The sequence below is a fragment of the Bombus impatiens genome, unplaced genomic scaffold (genome assembly GCF_000188095.3).
Source record: "Bombus impatiens unplaced genomic scaffold, BIMP_2.2 scf_1079, whole genome shotgun sequence".
Taxonomy (NCBI): Eukaryota; Metazoa; Arthropoda; class Insecta; order Hymenoptera; family Apidae; genus Bombus; species Bombus impatiens.
Window position 1 is genome coordinate 241,691 of NT_177498.1, and position 20,366 is coordinate 262,056.

The 20,366-nt window shown below is 28.9% G+C and overlaps 4 protein-coding genes across 10 annotated transcripts; 2 read left to right on the plus strand and 2 right to left on the minus strand.

The window, feature by feature from the left end:
* The first annotated feature begins 54 nt into the window (after positions 1-54).
* On the plus strand, positions 55-2,656 carry LOC100744742 (sentrin-specific protease 1-like). 4 transcript variants are annotated; one of them, XM_003493357.4, is made up of 3 exons: positions 55-225; positions 476-579; positions 743-2,656. In XM_003493357.4, exon 3 carries the CDS (start codon positions 853-855, stop codon positions 2,548-2,550), a length of 1,698 nt encoding a protein of 565 aa, XP_003493405.1. In that variant the 5' UTR covers positions 55-225; positions 476-579; positions 743-852; the 3' UTR covers positions 2,551-2,656. The 4 variants fall into 4 exon arrangements, with proteins under 4 accessions (XP_003493405.1, XP_012246861.1, XP_003493406.1 ...); XM_012391438.3 differs by having other exon boundaries at positions 56-342; positions 466-579; XM_003493358.4 differs by having other exon boundaries at positions 56-342.
* A 1,390-nt stretch (positions 2,657-4,046) lies between these two features.
* Positions 4,047-6,443, minus strand: LOC100744948. 2 transcript variants are annotated; one of them, XM_003493359.4, is made up of 6 exons: positions 6,320-6,443; positions 5,699-5,936; positions 5,401-5,503; positions 4,958-5,210; positions 4,520-4,673; positions 4,047-4,442 (listed from the first exon to the last, which is right to left on the minus strand). In XM_003493359.4, exons 2-6 carry the CDS (start codon positions 5,934-5,936, stop codon positions 4,258-4,260), a joined length of 933 nt encoding a protein of 310 aa, XP_003493407.1. In that variant the 5' UTR covers positions 6,320-6,443; the 3' UTR covers positions 4,047-4,257. The 2 variants fall into 2 exon arrangements, with proteins under 2 accessions (XP_003493407.1, XP_012246911.1); XM_012391488.3 differs by having other exon boundaries at positions 4,946-5,210.
* Positions 6,444-7,020: 577 nt separating this feature from the next.
* LOC100740234 (GATOR complex protein NPRL3) lies at positions 7,021-9,925 on the plus strand. 2 transcript variants are annotated; one of them, XM_033323563.1, is made up of 9 exons: positions 7,021-7,391; positions 7,536-7,702; positions 7,822-8,093; positions 8,163-8,258; positions 8,321-8,539; positions 8,602-8,935; positions 9,010-9,186; positions 9,263-9,484; positions 9,782-9,925. In XM_033323563.1, exons 1-9 carry the CDS (start codon positions 7,373-7,375, stop codon positions 9,812-9,814), a joined length of 1,539 nt encoding a protein of 512 aa, XP_033179454.1. In that variant the 5' UTR covers positions 7,021-7,372; the 3' UTR covers positions 9,815-9,925. The 2 variants fall into 2 exon arrangements, with proteins under 2 accessions (XP_033179454.1, XP_003493366.2); XM_003493318.4 differs by having other exon boundaries at positions 9,263-9,906.
* An 856-nt stretch (positions 9,926-10,781) lies between these two features.
* LOC100745069 (endoribonuclease Dcr-1) lies at positions 10,782-20,067 on the minus strand. Of its 2 annotated transcripts, none has more exons than XM_033323619.1 (20): positions 19,844-20,067; positions 19,644-19,759; positions 19,385-19,544; positions 18,980-19,275; positions 17,587-18,437; positions 17,315-17,493; positions 16,929-17,080; positions 16,703-16,844; positions 16,366-16,596; positions 16,112-16,291; positions 14,996-15,209; positions 14,742-14,914; positions 14,488-14,666; positions 14,043-14,296; positions 12,796-13,973; positions 12,149-12,721; positions 11,852-12,083; positions 11,553-11,773; positions 11,303-11,468; positions 10,782-11,219 (listed from the first exon to the last, which is right to left on the minus strand). In XM_033323619.1, the coding sequence occupies exons 1-20, from the start codon at positions 19,901-19,903 to the stop codon at positions 10,972-10,974; spliced, it is 5,805 nt and encodes a 1,934-aa protein (XP_033179510.1). In that variant the 5' UTR covers positions 19,904-20,067; the 3' UTR covers positions 10,782-10,971. The 2 variants fall into 2 exon arrangements, with proteins under 2 accessions (XP_033179510.1, XP_033179509.1); XM_033323618.1 differs by having other exon boundaries at positions 17,587-18,455.
* Between the last annotated feature and the right edge of the window lie 299 nt (positions 20,068-20,366).

Below are 20,366 nucleotides of genomic sequence, written 5' to 3' on the forward strand. Positions count from 1 at the left end.
CCTAATTTACATATCGATATCGCTAGGTATAAATACATTAAAACTACGTTCACGTAATAACTTAACAAAGAAAGGAAATCAAATGTATAGTTCTTGAAAGTGACACCGAAGGGCGTAAATTTTTCCATGAAATACGCGGGAGTTGTCAATCCATATTCTGTGTTATTACAATGGAATTGAACACACGGTTTATTAGTATACTTGGTGTTTAAATTTGGATGTGAAGTACATAGCGTTAGGTGTAGAATTTGTTTATATTTCTTTGGAATTTTACAAAATTTATAATGCCGGTTATTAACATGAAACCCCAAACTTTAAAATAATAAATCAAATTAATTATAGGTACAGTTGCATTCTGTGATTTATATGTAATGATACTTTTCATTTACAATTAATGATTTATGCTTAAATATTTTTTCTATATTTATTTATTTTGATATTAAAATATCTCAAATAATCTTAAAGATTATTTTAGGTTATTTGATTCAACAATTCTGACGTAGCGGTTATCAATCTCAATCTTCATGCATATGCACACACGTATATATACAGATATATATATTTTTATCTGCATACATTGTAAGTATTACATTTAACAATTTTTCTCTTTTTATACATTAGATACTTACTTGTATATCCCATTATATTATATTATATTATATTATATTATATTATATTATATTATATTACTATTGCACGTTAGTTCATTACATGACTGATGAAAATTTGATAAAATTTTCAGAATTATATGAGAAACAATAAAAGATACATCATTTACAATATATTGAATGGCCATATTAGTAAAAGACAGTTGGATTTTGTGCTACAAGCAATTGTTTTTTTACAACAATCATGATATTCGACTTTCTGAAAAAATTTTTTGGGTGGGTAGATGAAGCACCTAGAAAACGTAGAGTTTCATTTAGTTCAGAAAAAGAATTTGTTACTCCTAAAAAACATCGTTGTGATTACGATATCATTAATGTGGAGGAAGAACCCATTGAAATTAAAGATGACAGCGATGGCGATATTCAAGATATTTCTAAAGATAAATATTCTCCTATTAAATCATCTAGTAGATTAAATGGTACATGTAATAGTAGAGACAAGTCACTGACATGCTGTCCATCAACCTTTTCCTCATCAAAATCACAGCAATGTTATGATAAAGCAAGTATGGGACATACTAGTAATAAAAGTGATAGAGGACAAAATGTTGTGCCACATCAACAATGTTCAACATTATTTAAAACTCATCGTCTAAGAGAAAAAAATCAGTACGAAGAGTTATTACAGAATTTTTTCCCACGTAGGATAGATGTTATATGTGATAAACATGAAGATAAAAGATCTAGACAGAAACCAATAGAAGTAATAGATTTAGATAAATCTGGTTCTTCGTCTCCTTTTCCTAAAACTCAGCCAGCTTATAGAAAACATGATAGAACGTTACAAATGCATTGGACTATTCCAATTAGAGAAAAAAAAGGTAGAGAAATAATTATCAATGTAGATAATGACGAGAAAGAAAGGACAATACATTCCATTCACAATGAGACACAATGTCCTAAAAAAGATACGGCTGTCGAAAAATTTGCACAAAATAAATATCCTGAAAGTATAACTACAAACACCTTAAGAGATCGATTAGCAGCAAAAGCTGTAATGAGAGAGGATTTTGTCCCTCAAGTAACAAAAAGATATGACGAACGAATCGAACAACGTCATAAAGAAGCAGAGGAGCTTAAAAGAATGACCTGTGTTTTGTCTAAACATAATCGTTTAGCAAGAGAAGCTGCACTAGAAGAACATCTAGCACGATCTATAAGATTATGTGAGGCTGTTTTGGAAAGAGAAAAATTAGAAGAGCCAGAATTACCTACTTTAACGGAGGAAATGCTGCAAGAAGTAAGAAATGCTCTTATTTCTCGACCTTCAGATGAAGTTCTTGTTGAAGGATTTGGTTTAGGAATAACAAGAAGAGATATTCATACATTAGCTGATTTGAATTGGTTAAACGACGAAGTAATAAATTTTTATATGAATTTATTAATAGCCAGAAGTAATAGTAATGATAAATATCCAAAAGTACATGCTATGAATACGTTTTTTTATCCAAAATTAATCTCAGGTGGACATTCATCCTTAAGAAGATGGACTAGAAAAATTGATATTTTTTCACAGGATATTATAGTTGTTCCTATACATTTAGGCATTCATTGGTGTATGTCAATAATCGACTTTCGGGACAAGTCTATTCGTTATTATGACAGTATGGGTGGCAACAACTCCAAGTGTCTGTCAGCATTACGACAATATTTGGAAGATGAAAGTTTGGATAAAAAGAAGCAAACTTATGATACCAGTAGCTGGAAATTAGAGTGTGCCAAAAATATCCCACAACAAATGAATGGCAGTGACTGTGGAGTCTTCTCTTGTATGTTTGCTGAATATATTTGTGGAAATAAAAAGATCACGTTTACACAGCAGGATATGCCATATTTTCGAAATAAGATGATTTATGAAATACTGAAGTCCAAGCTTTTATAAAAAAAGATATTTATTTAAACAACTACTGACAATGTATAAGCAGAATAACTTACAATAACTTCCAAAAATTACAAAATATTTTAGCATAAAAGAGTTTACTACTGGGTAGGATATTCTAAAGACATTCTGAGAATATTCTGTGAACATTTATATGGAAAAGTAATGTTATTCATATTATTACTATAGTATTTAAAAGAGTTCCACAGTATAATCTTTTTTTTTGTAGTATCATATTTGTTTAAAAGTGGAATGTTAATTTCTTTTTTCAATGTAAAGAATAACAGTAATTTGTTAACACAAATTGAAAAAATAATGTCATAATAAATAGCATTTCCTTTTAATAGGAATCACATTTATTTTAATAACAAAATTTATCAGTAAAAAGTGTAATATTTAGTTACTGCATATTCTTTATACAAAAACAAGAAGCTGTAATGTAATGCTTTATTTCGAATAAATGTAAAATTATAAAATTACTTATATACAGATATATTTTACGTTTGAAACTATTTATATAATAAAAACTAAGTTTTCTAATTATAGTTTTATTTTATAAACACTTTATTTCAGTATTTAAGCCTGACTCATATTTTAAACAATATCGAGTTGTAAATTTGACTGTCCATATATACATATTGTGAGTTTCATTTATATATAAATGTAGTATCGTGGACGAAAGGCCTAAGAGATATCGGGCGAACTATAAACAATGTCGCGAGAAAGCCGACAGTCCCAACAATGTATCATCGGTCCTTCAATCGAATAATTTCGCGGAAAAGGCCTGCGTGACCCTGGCCACGAGCGATTACGGAACACGTGCGTGGTGGGGTTTAGATAAAAGACAAAGGGATGCTAAGGGAGAAAGACAAATTAACAGTCAGAGTGCTAGTTGAGAAGTCAGAGAGTGTTAATTGCGTTGTCGAGAGAGTGTAGTCTGCGTGAGAGAGAGAGAGAGAGAGAGAGCGTTGAATTCGTGGTGACAAGAGTTGCAAATTAACTATCTACTTGTCTTAATTATAATACGTTATTATGATTAATTCACGTTAAAGAACCATCGTTTCCTGTTTAACCATTTTAATGTTTAATCCATTTATTGTAAATAAACTAATTGTAGTAAAGATCCTACATAAATGTATACTTATATGAAATGTGGTAGATTTACAAAATACTAATATGTTAATCTGGTTTTTATATAAAATCAAAATTTACAGGGAATTTAGAATTGTTAATACTTAATACATACAAAAATATTTACATATTATCTTCTTTGTTTAACTATATCTGAGTTCCTATCTGTAATAAATTAATATTATGAAAATGTTCGTGAAAATGATAAAATTTTATTGGTCAAAATAAAATATACATGGATGTATGAAATAAGATTAATTTTTACATACATCCCTAAATTTTATTAGATATATGATATTTCATACACAATACAAATTTAACATATATAGAATGTTATATATCTAAATATACTAACTCGATCACATTACTATGATTTCAATTTTTTAATTGGTTAAAGAAAAAAGTATATATAATTTACATATACCGGCTAACGACTAGGTCGCTTTAATTTGACTGGCAGTTATTTCTTATTTATAATGACTAGATGTAAAGGTAATGTATACAAAATGTACTGTTGTTTATGTCGCTTATTGTATAAGCCTTTAAATATGTATGTATAACAAAGACTGGACGTAAAACTTATATAGTAGGAATATATGTAGATGATGTGATACTACTTCTTAATAAAGTATCTGTAGTTTGTGGTGTAGCAGATCCTTTACGAGAGGAACGTTTATGAGGGTGAAGATTAAGGGGTGGTAAATTTGGATGTTCGATTCGTGTCGGCGAACTGACGCGTGGGCGCGATGTTCCTCTTTGTATACCTATAATCAAAATCAAAATTAAATTACAGATGCGCTAATTATATTTATCAATAAAAATGTGAGCATTAAAACATTGCCTGGATCATTCGACTCCAAAACATCATTGAGCTGATAATAGTCAGTCTTTATTAACGAAGGTTCTTCGTAATCTACAAACGCAGTGTTATCAAAGGCTTTGTCGTCCTTCAGGCGATTTTGAATCGGGGTAGTTACCGGTGGATCTGCGTAAGTCTGCAAAATCAATAATCTATCTTCAGATATTTTAAATGTTTCCTTACTTCATTCAAGGAATATACAATTTTTTTTGAATAAATAATTGTACGTTCTTCCTTTATTCTTACATTAGTCAGCGTATATTGTTTCTGTTTTATCATTGTTTAGAATTGCAATTGTTTTTCACTATCGATAGTTTATTCGATTTATTCCAATTGTAACAAAATTTTTTTGGAACCGTGTATGTGAATGAAAGTATAACTACGTATACAAACGTAATATTAAATTGCCTTAAGTTTTACATGTTCAGTTGGCGTAGTTGAACAGGCACGTTTATGGAATTGTCCACCGCCAATGGTTTCATAGGTATGTTCCTCTAGATAGTGTCTGGTGGTACCCCGTGGTGTCAGAGTAGCCCACATAACACGGCTATCTTGCATAGTATCAGCTGCACAGGGATAAAGAACAGCTTCGTTTTGAATCCTCCCGTTTTTTGCTTGTATACCAGATGTTGTGTTTGGTATGGAAATTACGCCGCTCTTGCCACTTCTATTGCTGTAGAGTAAAAGTTTATTGTTATTCTATATATTGTTTTGGTTATAAAATTTATTCACTCGATATATATTTCGTAAAATATAGTCATGATTTAATATTTTATTTGCATATTTAATTTGTATTTAACTGATAATTTTGATTGTTCTCTATCTTATTATTCTTAAAAAATAAATAATGGAAGGAGACTTACAATTTGCATTTCAAGAGTAATATCGCCAGAATGATGCCTATGAAAATTACACCGATACAGGAGAATATTAGAACCAGCAACCATGTATCGTCAAATACTGTTCCTAAAAATGTAATGAATTATATATATTTATTTATTCTTAGACATAGCACGTATTTTTTCGTTTTGACCATTTTTTAAAATTGAAAATGTTTAAAATATAACATGATAGAACATCGAATTATAAATACAAATAAATAAATTGATTGAACGAGTATAAATAAGTGAGTGTAAAATAATTATAGATTTCATAGTAGACCTTGTTGAGGCATTTCTATGTATTGAACACCTTCGGAGCGGCGATCGCAGAAATGTTTACAAGGGCTGTCATTGAGATGAGGTGGAAACGATAATAAATCCGTGTGCGGATAAAAGTCGGAACTTTGTTGGAGAATCGCTGGGAACGGCGGTGGCGGTATATGAAGAATATCAGGCGGTGGTTCGAGTGTGCAAGTCGCACAACCCGAATTATTCATTGTTAAATCAAAACCTCTCATCTATCATTAACATTACAGAAATAGTTAATTAATAATGACTAATTTTCATTGTATGGTTAAGCGAAACGAAATTTGTTTAAACCACTTATTCTTTGCTTGATTAATTATATTTTTAATTTACTTAAAAGGAACAATATGAGGTAAACATTTATTATATATTTAACAAGATGATAATTATTTGATATTTATAATGTTATTATATTTCATTTACTCTTTGCTTTTTCTGTCATTAATCAACACCTTTGATTCCTAATGTTGGTTTTTATATTATCTTCAATTTAATTGAAAAAATAGGTGAACGATAAAAACAATATCATATGCATTGTCTTATTTATTTTTAAGTACGAAGAAAACAATAATAACACTGAAAAGTACATTCTCACCGTTAAACAACACCCTCGTATGAAAGTACCATTAGAACGACTACTGGCTCCTCCGGAAGAAAAGCGCACGCGTTGTCGTATTGAACGGCGGAGAAAATTTCTTCAGCCAGTCTACTCCTTGCGCCTGTAACAATAACAATAATATCATTTAATTTATTCATGCAATAATGTTCTACGTATAATGTACATGTATGATTTTAAAAAAATTAATGATGTTATCTTTATCAATCGTAATTAAACTATGTCTTTCATATTATTAAAAAAGTAAAATATATTATATTATTTAGAATTATTCGCTTAATGTATTTTATCGCATATTTACAGGAGATTATTGCGTAGCCGCAATATTTAAAGTTTAGAAAAAGGTACAGTGTATTAAGATACAATTTCAAAGTATTATATGTATGTACAATGTATATAGAGAGAGAATTATATATTACACATTAAAATTTTATAGTATTTAATAATTGTATGTATACTGCATATAATAATTTTACAAATTTTATTTTTAATTCGTTCAAAAATATTGAATGTAAATAAGCATTAATGAATTAATTGCATGAACAAAATAAGTCTTTAGATGTATTGTCAGTAGTATGAGTATAATTGCAATCAGACGTTATTCCAAAAGTCGTTCTTGGGTTTTTCAATATCTTTTTTGATATTCTGCTAGTGACAATAATTAATGTAAGGTGATTAGATTGTTGTTTCTTAAATTAAAATATAAATTTTATTAAAATATTATAATAGACATAGATTGGAGACAAAACAATCCTATAGTATTCAAAAACAGGATAAAGAATGATAAATGTTTAAGCACATTACCACTGTAATCAGTACACTAAACACGAGAAATAATTTGACTACTTAAACATACAATTAAATGTTTAATTATAATCATATGATATTTATGAATTTGCAGTACAAATTTCTTAAACGAACCTTTAAAAAACCATGTTTGTTAAACCAAAATGCATGTGTGTTAAACTTAAGAATAGCGTAATATCTAAACCGCGTGGTTCCGGTAAAACGTAATGAACAATATGTCAAAAAATGTTTACTCAGAAAAATGGTATTTATATCTCGAATATAAAATTATTTCGAGTTTATATTTTTGCCGATTATATATTTACCGATTTCCTTTCTAACTAATTAAATTTTCTGGTTAATAATTTATTGATGACAAGTTTCATATAACCTCTATATCAATTAACAGCAGTTATGGAGATAAATCCATTGAGTATAATTCTTGTGAAAAGTGATAGTAAAGGTGATAGACTTTTATTTCGATATCCACACGTAGCGAAACATACACGAGATTCTAATCAATGTACTAGAAGAAAAAATCCTTATTCTTTGACTATCACGGAGGATTTATTACAGGTCTGTTTCATATAATATTCTGACCTAGTTCTTTGCGACAAATGTTATTAATTCAATATCACATGATATCATTGCACAAATAAAGTAATTTAATAACATTCAATAAATTTTATTAACAGTCTTTACCTTTTCCAATCTCTAACATAAGCAATGGAAATTTGACTGGAGTAACTGATGAAGTATTATCTACATTATTTGCTGTTAAACCAGAATTATGTGAACAAAAGTTCGAATTAAAAGTAAATGATGTCCGTTTTGTTGGACACCCAACTTTAGTTCCATCTCATGGAATGAAAGAGGTTAATTCTTCGATGCTTTTTAATATAGTTTTTGCCCTTCAAGCTCAAGCCAGCCATTCTATAGTAAAATGTTATTATGATTTAAGTAGAAGGTTTGTCATATATTATATTATAAAAGCATGATATATGAAAGACAAAATTTCAAGTGTTATTTATCTTAGGTTAGGCATAGCTTTGAGACACGAAGAAAAGAGATGTGGATTTTTAACAGAAGAAATAAAGATTATGGTTTCTACTCATGATGAAGTTGCTACTAGGTATATAGAATTATATGTGTGATAAAAGAATAACAATCAGAACTTCTTATATGTATTTATAGATCAGAAGGTGAAAGTGATTGCGATGAGTCGCCATATGAATTAATATTGCAAAGAAGTTCACTTTCACGTGATTTGAAGTCTGTGTTTAGTAGTCTTACTACTTCTGGTATAATCAATATTATGATTAATAAATGGATTCAAGTACGTTTCTGTCTCCCACAAAAAGTTCATCAATCTCATAAAAAAGGATTTGTTATCAATCCAGAAATAATAGACAGGTAAATATTATATTCAATAATTACAAATTGAAGTAAATATTGAACATTAAACTTTATTGCAGGTGTTTAAACAGTTTAAGGCCTTATCACGGTATTTTATTACTCATTGAACCTTTGGATTTATTGGATTCACTTCCAATAGATTCTTCTCCTGCACTTAAACGCCTAATCCAAATGTATAGTCCTTTAAAGAGTCTACAAACTCTGGCTGCTGATTCTGACTTAACACTAACTCAAGTTTTTCAATTGACTGGGCATTTAATATATTGGGCTAAAGCTACTATAATTTATCCTCTTTGTGAAAACAATGTTTATGTTGTATCACCAGATGCTATTATTACAAATCAATTGTTAGAGGTATTTTCTGAAGAATTTCCTGGGCTTTGTCTTTTACAAGTATGTGAAAGAATTGTTTATATAATTTTATGTTATTCGAGTTGTATGTAAAATTAAATTTCTACTGGTAATAGGTTCTCAGTGATTTTTCACTACCAATTTCCATAAGTCAACAGTTAAATCCTTTGAGCCAGTCACAACAACAAACACAATTAGTAAAAATAATAATATGGTTATTAAAGAATCATTTACTTTTACAACTACATACATATGTACAATATATGCCAACTGTACACGGACGAGTATCATTGGTAAGTTTAAAGAAATTTATTTTTTAACTATAAATTAAATTATTTCTTAATTATAATTTGCCACATATTTTTTAAGGATGCAAAAGATGAATTGAATCATAATATAAATGAAATCACAGACAATAGTAGTGCATGTAACTTAAGTGATGTTCCAAAAGCTGATATAAATGAAGAACTATCAATAACACTTCATAAAGAAAATGGAATATACAATTATCAATCAGAGGAGTATGATATTCCTTCTGATGACAGAAAATTACTTGACAGATTATGCCGTCTTGGCTACTTTAATGGAGGTCATCATTTAGAAGAAATTATGTATTTAGAAAATATTCGTAGATCGCAATTATTACAAATCTTAGATAAATTTCGAGACGTGTTAATTACATGCAAATGTGAAGATCCTGCTATAGCTCTTTTTTATAGCCAGTTTGGCTCTTAACATTTTCATTTTAAATAGATATAAAAAGATATTAAATTGTATATATATTATATTTTCTTCGGGTGGTTCTTCGGGTTCTGATCGCGTTTTTAATAGCGCATTGGTCTTTATTCCAATGGTTCGTGAACATTACAATACTATTCTGTTTCAAGCCTTCCTCGAAAACGTGAACTGCAATGTTCATAAAACATCAGAACCAACACATTATTAAAGATACAATCGAATCTCGAAAAACTATAAATATATATGTCGTCTAATAACCATCGTGAAATTTCTAATTGAAAGTTTTAATATATTTAAATACACATATAATAAAATTATTGTACCGTATTAAAAAAATTTAATTTTATAGCACAATTTAAAATTCATTCTCTTATTTTATGTAATTAAAAACATTTATTACAAAAAATTCGTACAACTTACATGATAAATATTCGTTTCTACAAAAAAAGAAGAGTAATGCTAGTTACTACGATTATGTTATGTTGTAATCTATAAACATTATATAACAATCTTAAACTTATCATATTGTATAAAACTATGACCATATGATGTAATTTCCGTTTTAGATTATACATTTTTCATAATTTTACTTGAAATTGAAATTGCCAATTTCTTAATAAATAATAATTAGGTATTGATAAAAATTTAAAGGTATAAAAAATTTTACAACTTCATTGGAAACAACTTCATTAAGAAAGAAGATATTAATTTTTAACTTTTTAAATTTAGCTATTAATTTTCCTAATACATATTAATCTTTCTATACAATATGTTTATTGTGTATATTTCTATTATAAAAAATTCCACCGGTTCTAAATCTTTTTAATACTGGGAAAATATGTTTAAAAAGCATATAATGTGTTGACTAGAATTTTGAGGAAAATTGGTAAACAACAAATTGCATAATTTATAAGGTAATGAGATGATCGAAAGATATTTTATGTCATAGAAAAAAGTTACTTACAATTGAATAAATTAATACTTATGATACATTGAATGCCAGAACTACATATTTCAATATAGCATATTTGAAAAATAGTTTTGGAATTTTTAAGTACTTTTTATATGATTGTTTAAATATTTACAATATAATATATTTACGCTTCTTCCCCAAAATTTTGTTTCGTTAATTGTAATAATAAACTTCGATATTCATGCAATTCATAAATCCATTCTATAACGTTAGTGCAATGTTATTTTAGCCTAGAATGCATAAAATTTGTTTATATTACAAATTTATAAGTATTTACGAATACAATTTTGTAGAAATATATTTTAACAGTAATACAGAAATTAATCTTATTTTATGTTTTCATTTTGATCTAATATTGTATATGTTATCATAGTTTATCTCTTGAATAATTCTGCATCTTCTTCAGCTTTTTTAAAGCACACTTTGCTGCAGTACATTTTGCAATTCTGTAATTTCTGCCAATTCCTTTAAAAGAGCCCTTACCAAAAACATCCACTGTAACTCGAACTCTTCGTCCATCAGCCAATTTTTCTGGTTTTCCAAACTTTGCTGTTTCAGGCTCTAATTCTAATAGTTCACGAATTGGAGATTTAGGAACATTGGTGCTGAATTGTTCTGAAATGGTGAAATATCCCTGTTGTTTCTTTTCATAAAAAATTTATCTTTGTAATTAGATAAAAGATATTTTAAAAAGTTACCAATTTCATTTTTCATAATGGCGTAATAGACGCTCCATACTGCATCCAAGGACATTCCACTATCTAAATAAATTGCACCAGCTAGTGATTCAAAAACATCACCTAATGCTTTTGGTACTTCTACATCTTCAGCTTCTTCACATTCTTCTTCTCCAATTAAATAATACTTAGAAAGAAACAAATAATAATAATGAAATATAGACACACATGTAATGCATATATATAAGCAAATTTGTTTAAAGCTTCTTACTTCTTCGCTAATAGAATGTCCATTTTCTTGTTGAATCCTAACGAAACGATTTATGACAATACTTAGACCAGGAGAAAGATGTCGAAAATATTTATGAAAACCACATCTTACAGCTAAAGAAGCAAATATAGTATTATTAACTAAGGCGGATCGTAAATCTGTTAAAGCACCTGGAGAATGTTGACGACCATCTTCATATAAATGTCTTGTTATTAAATAATCTAGAATTATAATTTTTTACATTAAATTTTTCACTATTGGAAATTATACTAGAATGAAAAGAACCAATTATTTGCTACCTAAAACAGCATCTCCAAGAAACTCCAAACGTTGGTAACAATCTGTCAGCCTATTAGGTTGATATGATGCATGAGTAAATGCTTGTAATAAATAACTAATGTCATGAAATTCATATCCTATACTTTTCTCTAATTCTTCATAACCATCAAGCATCATTTTTAATTCTTGCTCTGGATCAGGAATGTATCGAAGTAAGGGATTTTGTGGTTCTTCCAATTTTCCATAACGAATCTACAATAATTGATATGCTTTATATATGATATTTACTTATAACTATATAAATCAATTATAGATACCTGTGTCCATGTTGTTTGTCCTTTTTCGTTTGTTCCTTTTATATATGGGGTACTACCTGGAACTCTTTCTCTTGGTTCTGATTCTTGTATAATTGTAATCTCTTCTGTAGGTAAAACATGAATCCCTAACCAAGCCATGAAAAGTAATGCACCTCTAGATCCACAAGCAATTAAATAAGCTCCAATTAACGCTTCCACGCAATCTGCGATACTTTTATCGGGAATGCTATGTTGCGTAATTAAATTGTACGGTATAAAACAACGCACGTTATCTAAATTATTCGAAAGTGATGTCTCATTCCGATCAAGTTCAGTTTTCATGACACCCAATTTTTGTTCCGTTTCTCGAACTAATTGAGTTATTTCAGAAGGATTTACGGCTTGCAAAGCTGGAATGTCGGCTTGATTCCACAAAGTAGAAGGTACACCAGATTTAATTAATGCTTGTTCAAGTTCCTTTGGAACATAATAACAGGGAGGTAACCAATTGTCATGTGGTTCGAATTTTGTTGCTATCATGCTCTCACCTAACATTTTTTGTCTGCCTAATCTGTATAAATTTAAATTACTGACCTAAAAAGTTTTCATTATATTAAAATAAATTATCACAACCAACAAAGCTAATTAATATTTCGAATTTTGTATACCTGTTTAGATCTCAAGTGACTAAGCTTGCCTTCGTGTATATTATCATATGTACAATATAAATAAGTAGTTATAGCATATTTCAAAAAAGAATCACCAATAGTTTCTAAACGTTCTAAGTTAATACCATCATTTGCATTGGACATAGTTAAAGCTTGTAAGATTAAACTGGGACTTGGGCCCGCATGGTTTTCTAATTCTGGTTGAAAATCAAAGCTAAAAAGATTACTATCTGAATGATATGTAAATTTCGATGGATTAGAATCCTTTTTTATCAGTTGTACAGTATCATTGTTATTTAATATTTCTTTAGTGAATTTTTCGACTACAGTTTCTACATAATCCTTGTGTTTATAATTTGGCAAATTTTCTTCACATTGTAAATTACATGAAGCTTTTCTTTTTATTGCAATTTCATTATCACAGGATATAAAAGATCCATTTTGCATTATTTCACATTCTCTTACTTTAGCAAATTCGTAATGAGCTTGTCTATGCTTCGTAATTGAAGAATTCTCTTTTTCTTCCGTGTACGACCATAAAACGTCATCCAAACTTTTCTCAGTTTCTAGCAAATCCAAAATTTTTTTATTGCTCTCTTGCTTAGATATTTGTTTCTCGTCTTCTACAGCTTCTGCAATATTTTCTCCCATGTAAGCAATTCGTAACCCTCTATTTTCATCTTCACTTTCATCGGAAGTATCGACAAATCCATCGCTATAAATATCGTCTGATTCATAACCGTCGAAATCTGATTCACATGCAGGGGATCCGTATCGAATATCACTCCAATTAAAATCATTTGGTAAAACAGTTACATTTAAGGGAAATGACTTTAAATTATTTGTTTCAAAATCCAGAGAATTCATTGCCATGTCGCTTGACCAAGTACCGATTTCTAATTCATTTTCGTCATTTGACATTCGTTCCCCTATTTCGATTATCTTATCATTTTTTATTTGAAATTCGTAATTATTTTCATTCAAGTCTTCTTTATCTGATTTGTGTAAACTGTCTATTATATCTTTAGGTATATTTTGACATTTATTATCAATTGTATCATTTGTAGAATTTTGTTGGATAGTTTCATTTCTGGCTAACTTTGCTTTTTCAGATTCCTTAGATTTCTTTAAAACCTCGGCTAAACTCCAACCAAAATCTAATGGTGGCCATTCAAAATCTAAAATATTTTCACATTAAAATCAAAAAACGAAAACTCCAGAAGTAACTTCTATAATTTTATATCTACCGAAATTTAAATTTTCCTGTCCTAAATTTATCATTCGTGCAACTTGACACCGTATTTGATTAGCAAGTAATAGAGCATTAATTCTATATAAAATACAAGGTAAACAAACTGCTTGTCTCCAAAGTGAAGCTGGAAAAGGATGAATTGCGCATAATTCAGCAACAAGAATTTGTTTTTGCTCCAGATTTTCCCGTTTTGCCCGTTTTGTTTCTTCACTGCTTGTTGGTAAAGCAACACCTTTCCGATTAACATACCTAAAATAAAATATTTGATATAAATATAGTATATTTATTTTATTTCATATTTATTTAATAATAATATTGTGTGTATATATATAATATATATATATATATATTATAAATATTATAAATTATAAATAAAACAATTATAAATATAATTGCAAAAACAATTTGAAATATAATCATATATTTTTCATGATATCTACCTTGGTGTTAAAAAATTCAATCTAGCTGATGTGTGATCCACATCTAGTAAAGGTTGATCTAAATTTTGTATCTGTATATCATATTTTTTAAGATAATATTCTTCAAAAGTGCTATAATCATCACCAGGAAAAGAAGATTTGGGATTTAAATTTGTACAAATTTCAGCAACATAAAAGTACTAAAACGAGCAAGAAAATATAATGTATTTCAATTGTAACGTTTTTTCATTCATATTAGATTTTCATTAAAATACCTGAGGTTGATCCTGACTTCTATACCACGGCATAATTACTGCATCATGGTATTTTGATGCATCAAACTTGAAATTTTTTCTAATTTCTTCGGGAACTTTAGTTGGCCCTGCATTTCGATTTTTATATATACATTCTAAGAAATTCCAATCTACAATGACGTCAGATTGTTCATCTGAAAAAAATAGATTTGTATGTATATAATATCAGATATAATATAAATAATGATAATATTTTTAAGAATGTTCACAGTTACCTAATTTCACAGGTACAATCATATATGAGTTCTCTGAAGCATTAGGATCAAAAAGCATCAAATATTGTTGTAATCTTAATACATTTGTAAAAGTATAATTAAGAAAAATAGCAATTTTTTCTACTTGCATTTCATTTAGAACTATAGTCTGTTTACTAAGTTTTAATTTTACATGAACTTCCCCAGATCTAGTATAAATAGGAAATGGACATAACTAAAATGGAAAGTTAATGATTAATATTGCAAACAATTTACATTTTGTGTGTGTGTGTGTGTGTGTGTGTGTGTGTGTGTGTGTGTGTGTGTGTGTGTGTGTGTGTGTGTGTGTGTGTGTGTGTGTGTGTGTGTGTGTGTGTGTGTGTGTGTGTGTGTGTGTGTGTGTGTGTGTGTGTGTGTGTGTGTGTGTGTGTGTGTGTGTGTGTGTGTGTGTGTGTGTGTGTGTGTGTGTGTGTGTGTGTGTGTGTGTGTGTGTGTGTGTGTGTGTGTGTGTGTGTGTGTGTGTGTGTGTGTGTGTGTGTGTGTGTGTGTGTGTGTGTGTGTGTGTGTGTGTGTGTGTGTGTGTGTGTGTGTGTGTGTGTGTGTGTGTGTGTGTGTGTGTGTGTGTGTGTGTGTGTGTGTGTGTGTGTGTGTGTGTGTGTGTGTGTGTGTGTGTGTGTGTGTGTGTGTGTGTGTGTGTGTGTGTGTGTGTGTGTGTGTGTGTGTGTGTGTGTGTGTGTGTGTGTGTGTGTGTGTGTGTGTGTGTGTGTGTGTGTGTGTGTGTGTGTGTGTGTGTGTGTGTGTGTGTGTGTGTGTGTGTGTGTGTGTGTGTGTGTGTGTGTGTGTGTGTGTGTGTGTGTGTGTGTGTGTGTGTGTGTGTGTGTGTGTGTGTGTGTGTGTGTGTGTGTGTGTGTGTGTGTGTGTGTGTGTGTGTGTGTGTGTGTGTGTGTGTGTGTGTGTGTGTGTGTGTGTGTGTGTGTGTGTGTGTGTGTGTGTGTGTGTGTGTGTGTGTGTGTGTGTGTGTGTGTGTGTGTGTGTGTGTGTGTGTGTGTGTGTGTGTGTGTGTGTGTGTGTGTGTGTGTGTGTGTGTGTGTGTGTGTGTGTGTGTGTGTGTGTGTGTGTGTGTGTAATTATGACTACCTTAGGAATTTCTTTTAATGTTATTATACCAAAACCAATCGCTGATTCCTCAGGAGGATATATACGTCGACCTCTTGTATTTTGCTCTTCAGGTAAAGGACAACTCAAAACCAGATTAATATGATATAAATAAGAAGGAACTCCAATTATTGGTCTACAATCTGTTAATGCCTCAGCTGTCTATGCAGCACAATTTAATATTAGGATTAAATAAAGTATATATTACTATAATTTTTATCTTTTATGAATAAAACCTTTTTATAATAATATTGTCTGCGCTTGGTTGTTCCCGGTCGAGCTTCAGAAAAATTCACTTTACTTTCATCTGGTAGAGCAGGTACTTCTGCATCCTCTGGTTTAGCTTTAAAATTTTCCTTCCCAATGGGTAACAAATTATCGTCTATTTCATTTTTTCTGTGTAAATCAATGCATAACTGTAAAGCAGCCATTCGTCTTGCCATAGCTCTATTAGGCATAGGATATGACTGAAATAATATCTTAATAGTATAATATACAATAATTCACAAACACACATACATATTGGAGAAGATTTAATATTATGCTTCCATTATAAAGAACAAAAATATTTACCAATACAACATATTTTACTGGAGAATTTATAGGAAGTCGTAAAGAACATGTGTACATAAATTTATTATCAACAATCATTTCTCGAATGGACCATTCTGGAGTTAACCTTGTAAAAGTATCACTAGGTAATTTTGCACAGTATCTAAACAAATAAAATTTTATAATAATATGAAACAATTTCTAGAATTATTGTTTTCGTTGTTTTCTATTCATAATTTTATACTACCTGTTTACTAGTGATATAGCAGAATTAAAAGTAACTTTAGGTGCATTATCTCCATCAAGCGGTTTATAATGTGGTATCATAGCAGCATACATGTCTGCTTCATTTTCTTCTTCTTCAGACGGTTCGTTATTAGAACATTTTACTAACAAAGTCTACAAAATAGATTGATGCTCTTCCATTAAAACTTTCGACTGGGATGGACACAGGTAATGAACCACATTAAATGGCTGATATTAAAACTGGTACACACTGAAGTTTATGACTAAATTAAATCGAGCAGACAATATAGTCATTAATCAAACATCAGATCCAGTTCATACATTCCATTAAATTTTACCATAACGAATAATTAAAGTAATTAAAAAGAATATACCATAATTTAATACCTTTTCTATGTAATGATATTGAGCTAGCTGCCATATATACTCCTTTGACATTTCTTGTGGTACTAATAACACATATAATGCATCTGTAGCTCTTGCACGACTTTTACATTGTACATATGACTGATAAGTTTTTGGAAAATCGTACCTCATTACGAAATTGCATTTGGGAATATCTATACCTAACAAACATAAAACAGTATATTAGTATAGTATCAATAAAATAGCATTTAAAATAAGTTATATAGTAATAATAAGATAAATTAGTGACTAACCTTCTTCTAAAATTGAAGTCGAAATTAATAAATTACATTCATGTATCCTAAATCTTTTCAAAACTTCTTCTTGTTTTCTATGTTCTATTTCTAAATCTTTTGAATAACTAATATCTTCAATATTCCTCTCAATTGTATAAAGAGGTGACAAAAAATGTAAGTCTTTATCATGCATAGATATTTCGTTTAACAAATAAAACAACACTTTTGCCACAAATGCCTTATTTACAAAAATTACTCCACAAAGTAAGTCAGGATCTGTAATACCACGCATGTGTCGTGATGCTCTGGGTGGTTTTCCCCTATTATTTACTGGTAACTTTTGAGGAATATTTTCATTTAGTTTATTAGCAGTCTTATTAATATTTTTATTATAATACGGTGTATATGTTTTTAAAATTTGCAATAATCTATGAACCTTTGGAGTAGTATATTTATATATTCTTTCCTTTTCAGATAAAACTTCAAATGTATTATCACATAAAGCTCGTATTTTTGTGAAAACAGATGCTACCATGTTTAATAATAGGTAATGTCTTTCATAAGGTGTTTTTACTTTTAATTTTTCTATTAAAATTAGAAGAGCCAGTGCAGCACGATCTGCACACCATGGTCCAAGAGTTTCTAATATGTACAGAAAGTCTTGCATCATCTCAAAAGGTTTCTCTGTAGGATCTGGTATTTTTTGGATGTCTTCATAAAATTCTTCATTGTAAATCTCAGTTGGATCATGACGATGATCACGTAAAAATTCAAGAGCATGCAATATATAGTTTTCCATAGTAGTATGTAATTTTCCTTTTTCATTTTTAGCATATTCTACTACATATTCTTTAGGCTTAGGGCTATACCTATTTAAAAAAAGATCACTATTGAGTAAAAATATCATATATTAGAATCATATAATTATAATAACTTTATTTTTTGTTTCATTAAAAATAGAAAAAATAAATGTAAAGAAGAAATATTAAAATGTATTTTCCTAAGATTACATTTCATTTCATATATCTATCATGCACCTAAAAATTGCAGTATATCTTTTTAATAAAATTCTGAATACCTTTTTATATAAGATAATATTAAGATATAATATTAGAAAAATTAATTATTCTGTAATAAGTTAAAAAATTTTTAAATTTAATATATTTGTGTCTTTTAGCATAGAGTTATCTCAAAGATAAAATGTACATATGTTTACTTTAATTTAAGACTTAATAGAACCAATTACTAATACTTTTAAAAATTTTTTTACAAAAAAAGATTTGTTCTTAGTACATTATATTGAACTTATGAAACAAGCAAAATTATGAAAAGAAAGCTTTTTATACTAATCAATTTTTTGTATTTCTTACCCTAACCATAAGATTTATCTTGCATACTAGAATATACATACCGCAATATAGATAATATATCACTAGCTGTTTCAACTTCACATTGAAATGTGTCTTCTACTTTTTCTATTTCCAATCCTAATCTTCCAGGCTCCTGTGTTAAATTAAACAATGGTACAGCTAATCCAATGATTCTAGGAACATTCTCACATGCCAAAATAGTTTGTAAAATAAATTTTAGCTTGTTATTGTCTATAGATTTATGGCACTCATCAATTATGACTAGATTTATCTGACATGGTAAAATTTTTCCATCTGTCAATAATTGTGCACATGTCTTAGCAGTTGTAACTAGTACCTAAAAAAATTATTAAAAATAATTTATAGAAAATTCAAGAAGTTAGTATAATAATAATAATAATATATATTGGTAAACATATTAATGATAAGACACTAATATTCCTTACATGAGAAGTTTCAAAGTTTTCTATAAATTCTGTAAGTGAACAAGTGTCACATAATAATACTTTTAAATCTGTCAGTTGTTGTATGTAGCTTGCTTTTATTGTACATTTTTCTTCATCTGTCAATATGAACAATGATCGTCTTCCTCCTTCACTTAATAATCTAAATTAACAATTTGCAATAAATAATTTTAAAAGAAATTTAATAAAATAATGCAGAATTCTCCAAGAAGAAAAACTAACTATAACTATATATTATTACCTTCTATTGTTTGTAGCAAATTCTTGGATTAATTTTATAACAATAAAAGTTTGTTCATAATTTTTACCCAAACAAACAATAATGTCTTTATCTTTAGCAGCATAAAATAATTCTACCTGCAATAACATTTATTTTAAATATTGTATATAACAATATATTTTCTTAAAATCCTTTAAATAATTTAGAAAATTCTCTCTTACTTGGTATTCTCTAGGTGTAAAAGATTTTGTATAAATCTGATCGTTCAGTGGAAATGCCATGGGATCTATAACCTTCGGTATCTTAATAAGATATTTGATAAAATGTTATTCTCAACTATAACAAAAACAAGATTATGCTTTTAAGATTTATTATTTAATCTTGTATTAAATTCTAATTTAAGGTTAGGCTAAGGTGATAACGGTTGAAAATTTTTATACTCAATAGGTATTTGTGTGTTCACTATATTATATATATACATACTTTCATGCATATGAAAGGTATAAATCGAAATTTGATTGGTTAACTATGTCTACTTAAGAATCTTCTTATTTTAAGAAATATTATTTAAGCTTTTGTATCTTCAAATATAAATTTTTCGATGTTAATTAAAATTAATAATAGTTTTCCTATATATGTGAATTATATATTTTTATATATAAAATTAAATATTTATGAAAATATAATTACAGTACACGTGATATTATAATTAATCCTCCTATTCTTAAACAATCATAATTTCCC

Excerpts from the sequence above, each read along its gene's own strand:
- LOC100740234 (XM_003493318.4), top strand. Across the intron at positions 7,703-7,821 it reads TCACGGAGGATTTATTACAG|TCTTTACCTTTTCCAATCTC; the intron begins GTCTGTTTCATA and ends TTTTATTAACAG. Across the intron at positions 8,094-8,162 it reads TATTATGATTTAAGTAGAAG|GTTAGGCATAGCTTTGAGAC; the intron begins GTTTGTCATATA and ends TATTTATCTTAG.
- LOC100744742 (XM_003493357.4), top strand. The coding sequence starts at position 853 with ATGATATTCGACTTTCTGAAAAAATTTTTTGGGTGGGTAGATGAAGCA.
- LOC100744948 (XM_012391488.3), bottom strand. The coding sequence starts at position 5,936 with ATGAGAGGTTTTGATTTAACAATGAATAATTCGGGTTGTGCGACTTGC. Across the intron at positions 5,504-5,698 it reads CATAGAAATGCCTCAACAAG|GAACAGTATTTGACGATACA; the intron begins GTCTACTATGAA and ends TTACATTTTTAG. Across the intron at positions 4,674-4,945 it reads CTGAACATGTAAAACTTAAG|ACTTACGCAGATCCACCGGT; the intron begins GCAATTTAATAT and ends TTGATTTTGCAG.
- LOC100745069 (XM_033323618.1), bottom strand. The coding sequence starts at position 19,903 with ATGGCATTTCCACTGAACGATCAGATTTATACAAAATCTTTTACACCT. Across the intron at positions 13,974-14,042 it reads ACAGGAAAATTTAAATTTCG|ATTTTGAATGGCCACCATTA; the intron begins GTAGATATAAAA and ends AAAATATTTTAG. Across the intron at positions 11,220-11,302 it reads CATTATGAAAAATGAAATTG|AACAATTCAGCACCAATGTT; the intron begins GTAACTTTTTAA and ends TCACCATTTCAG.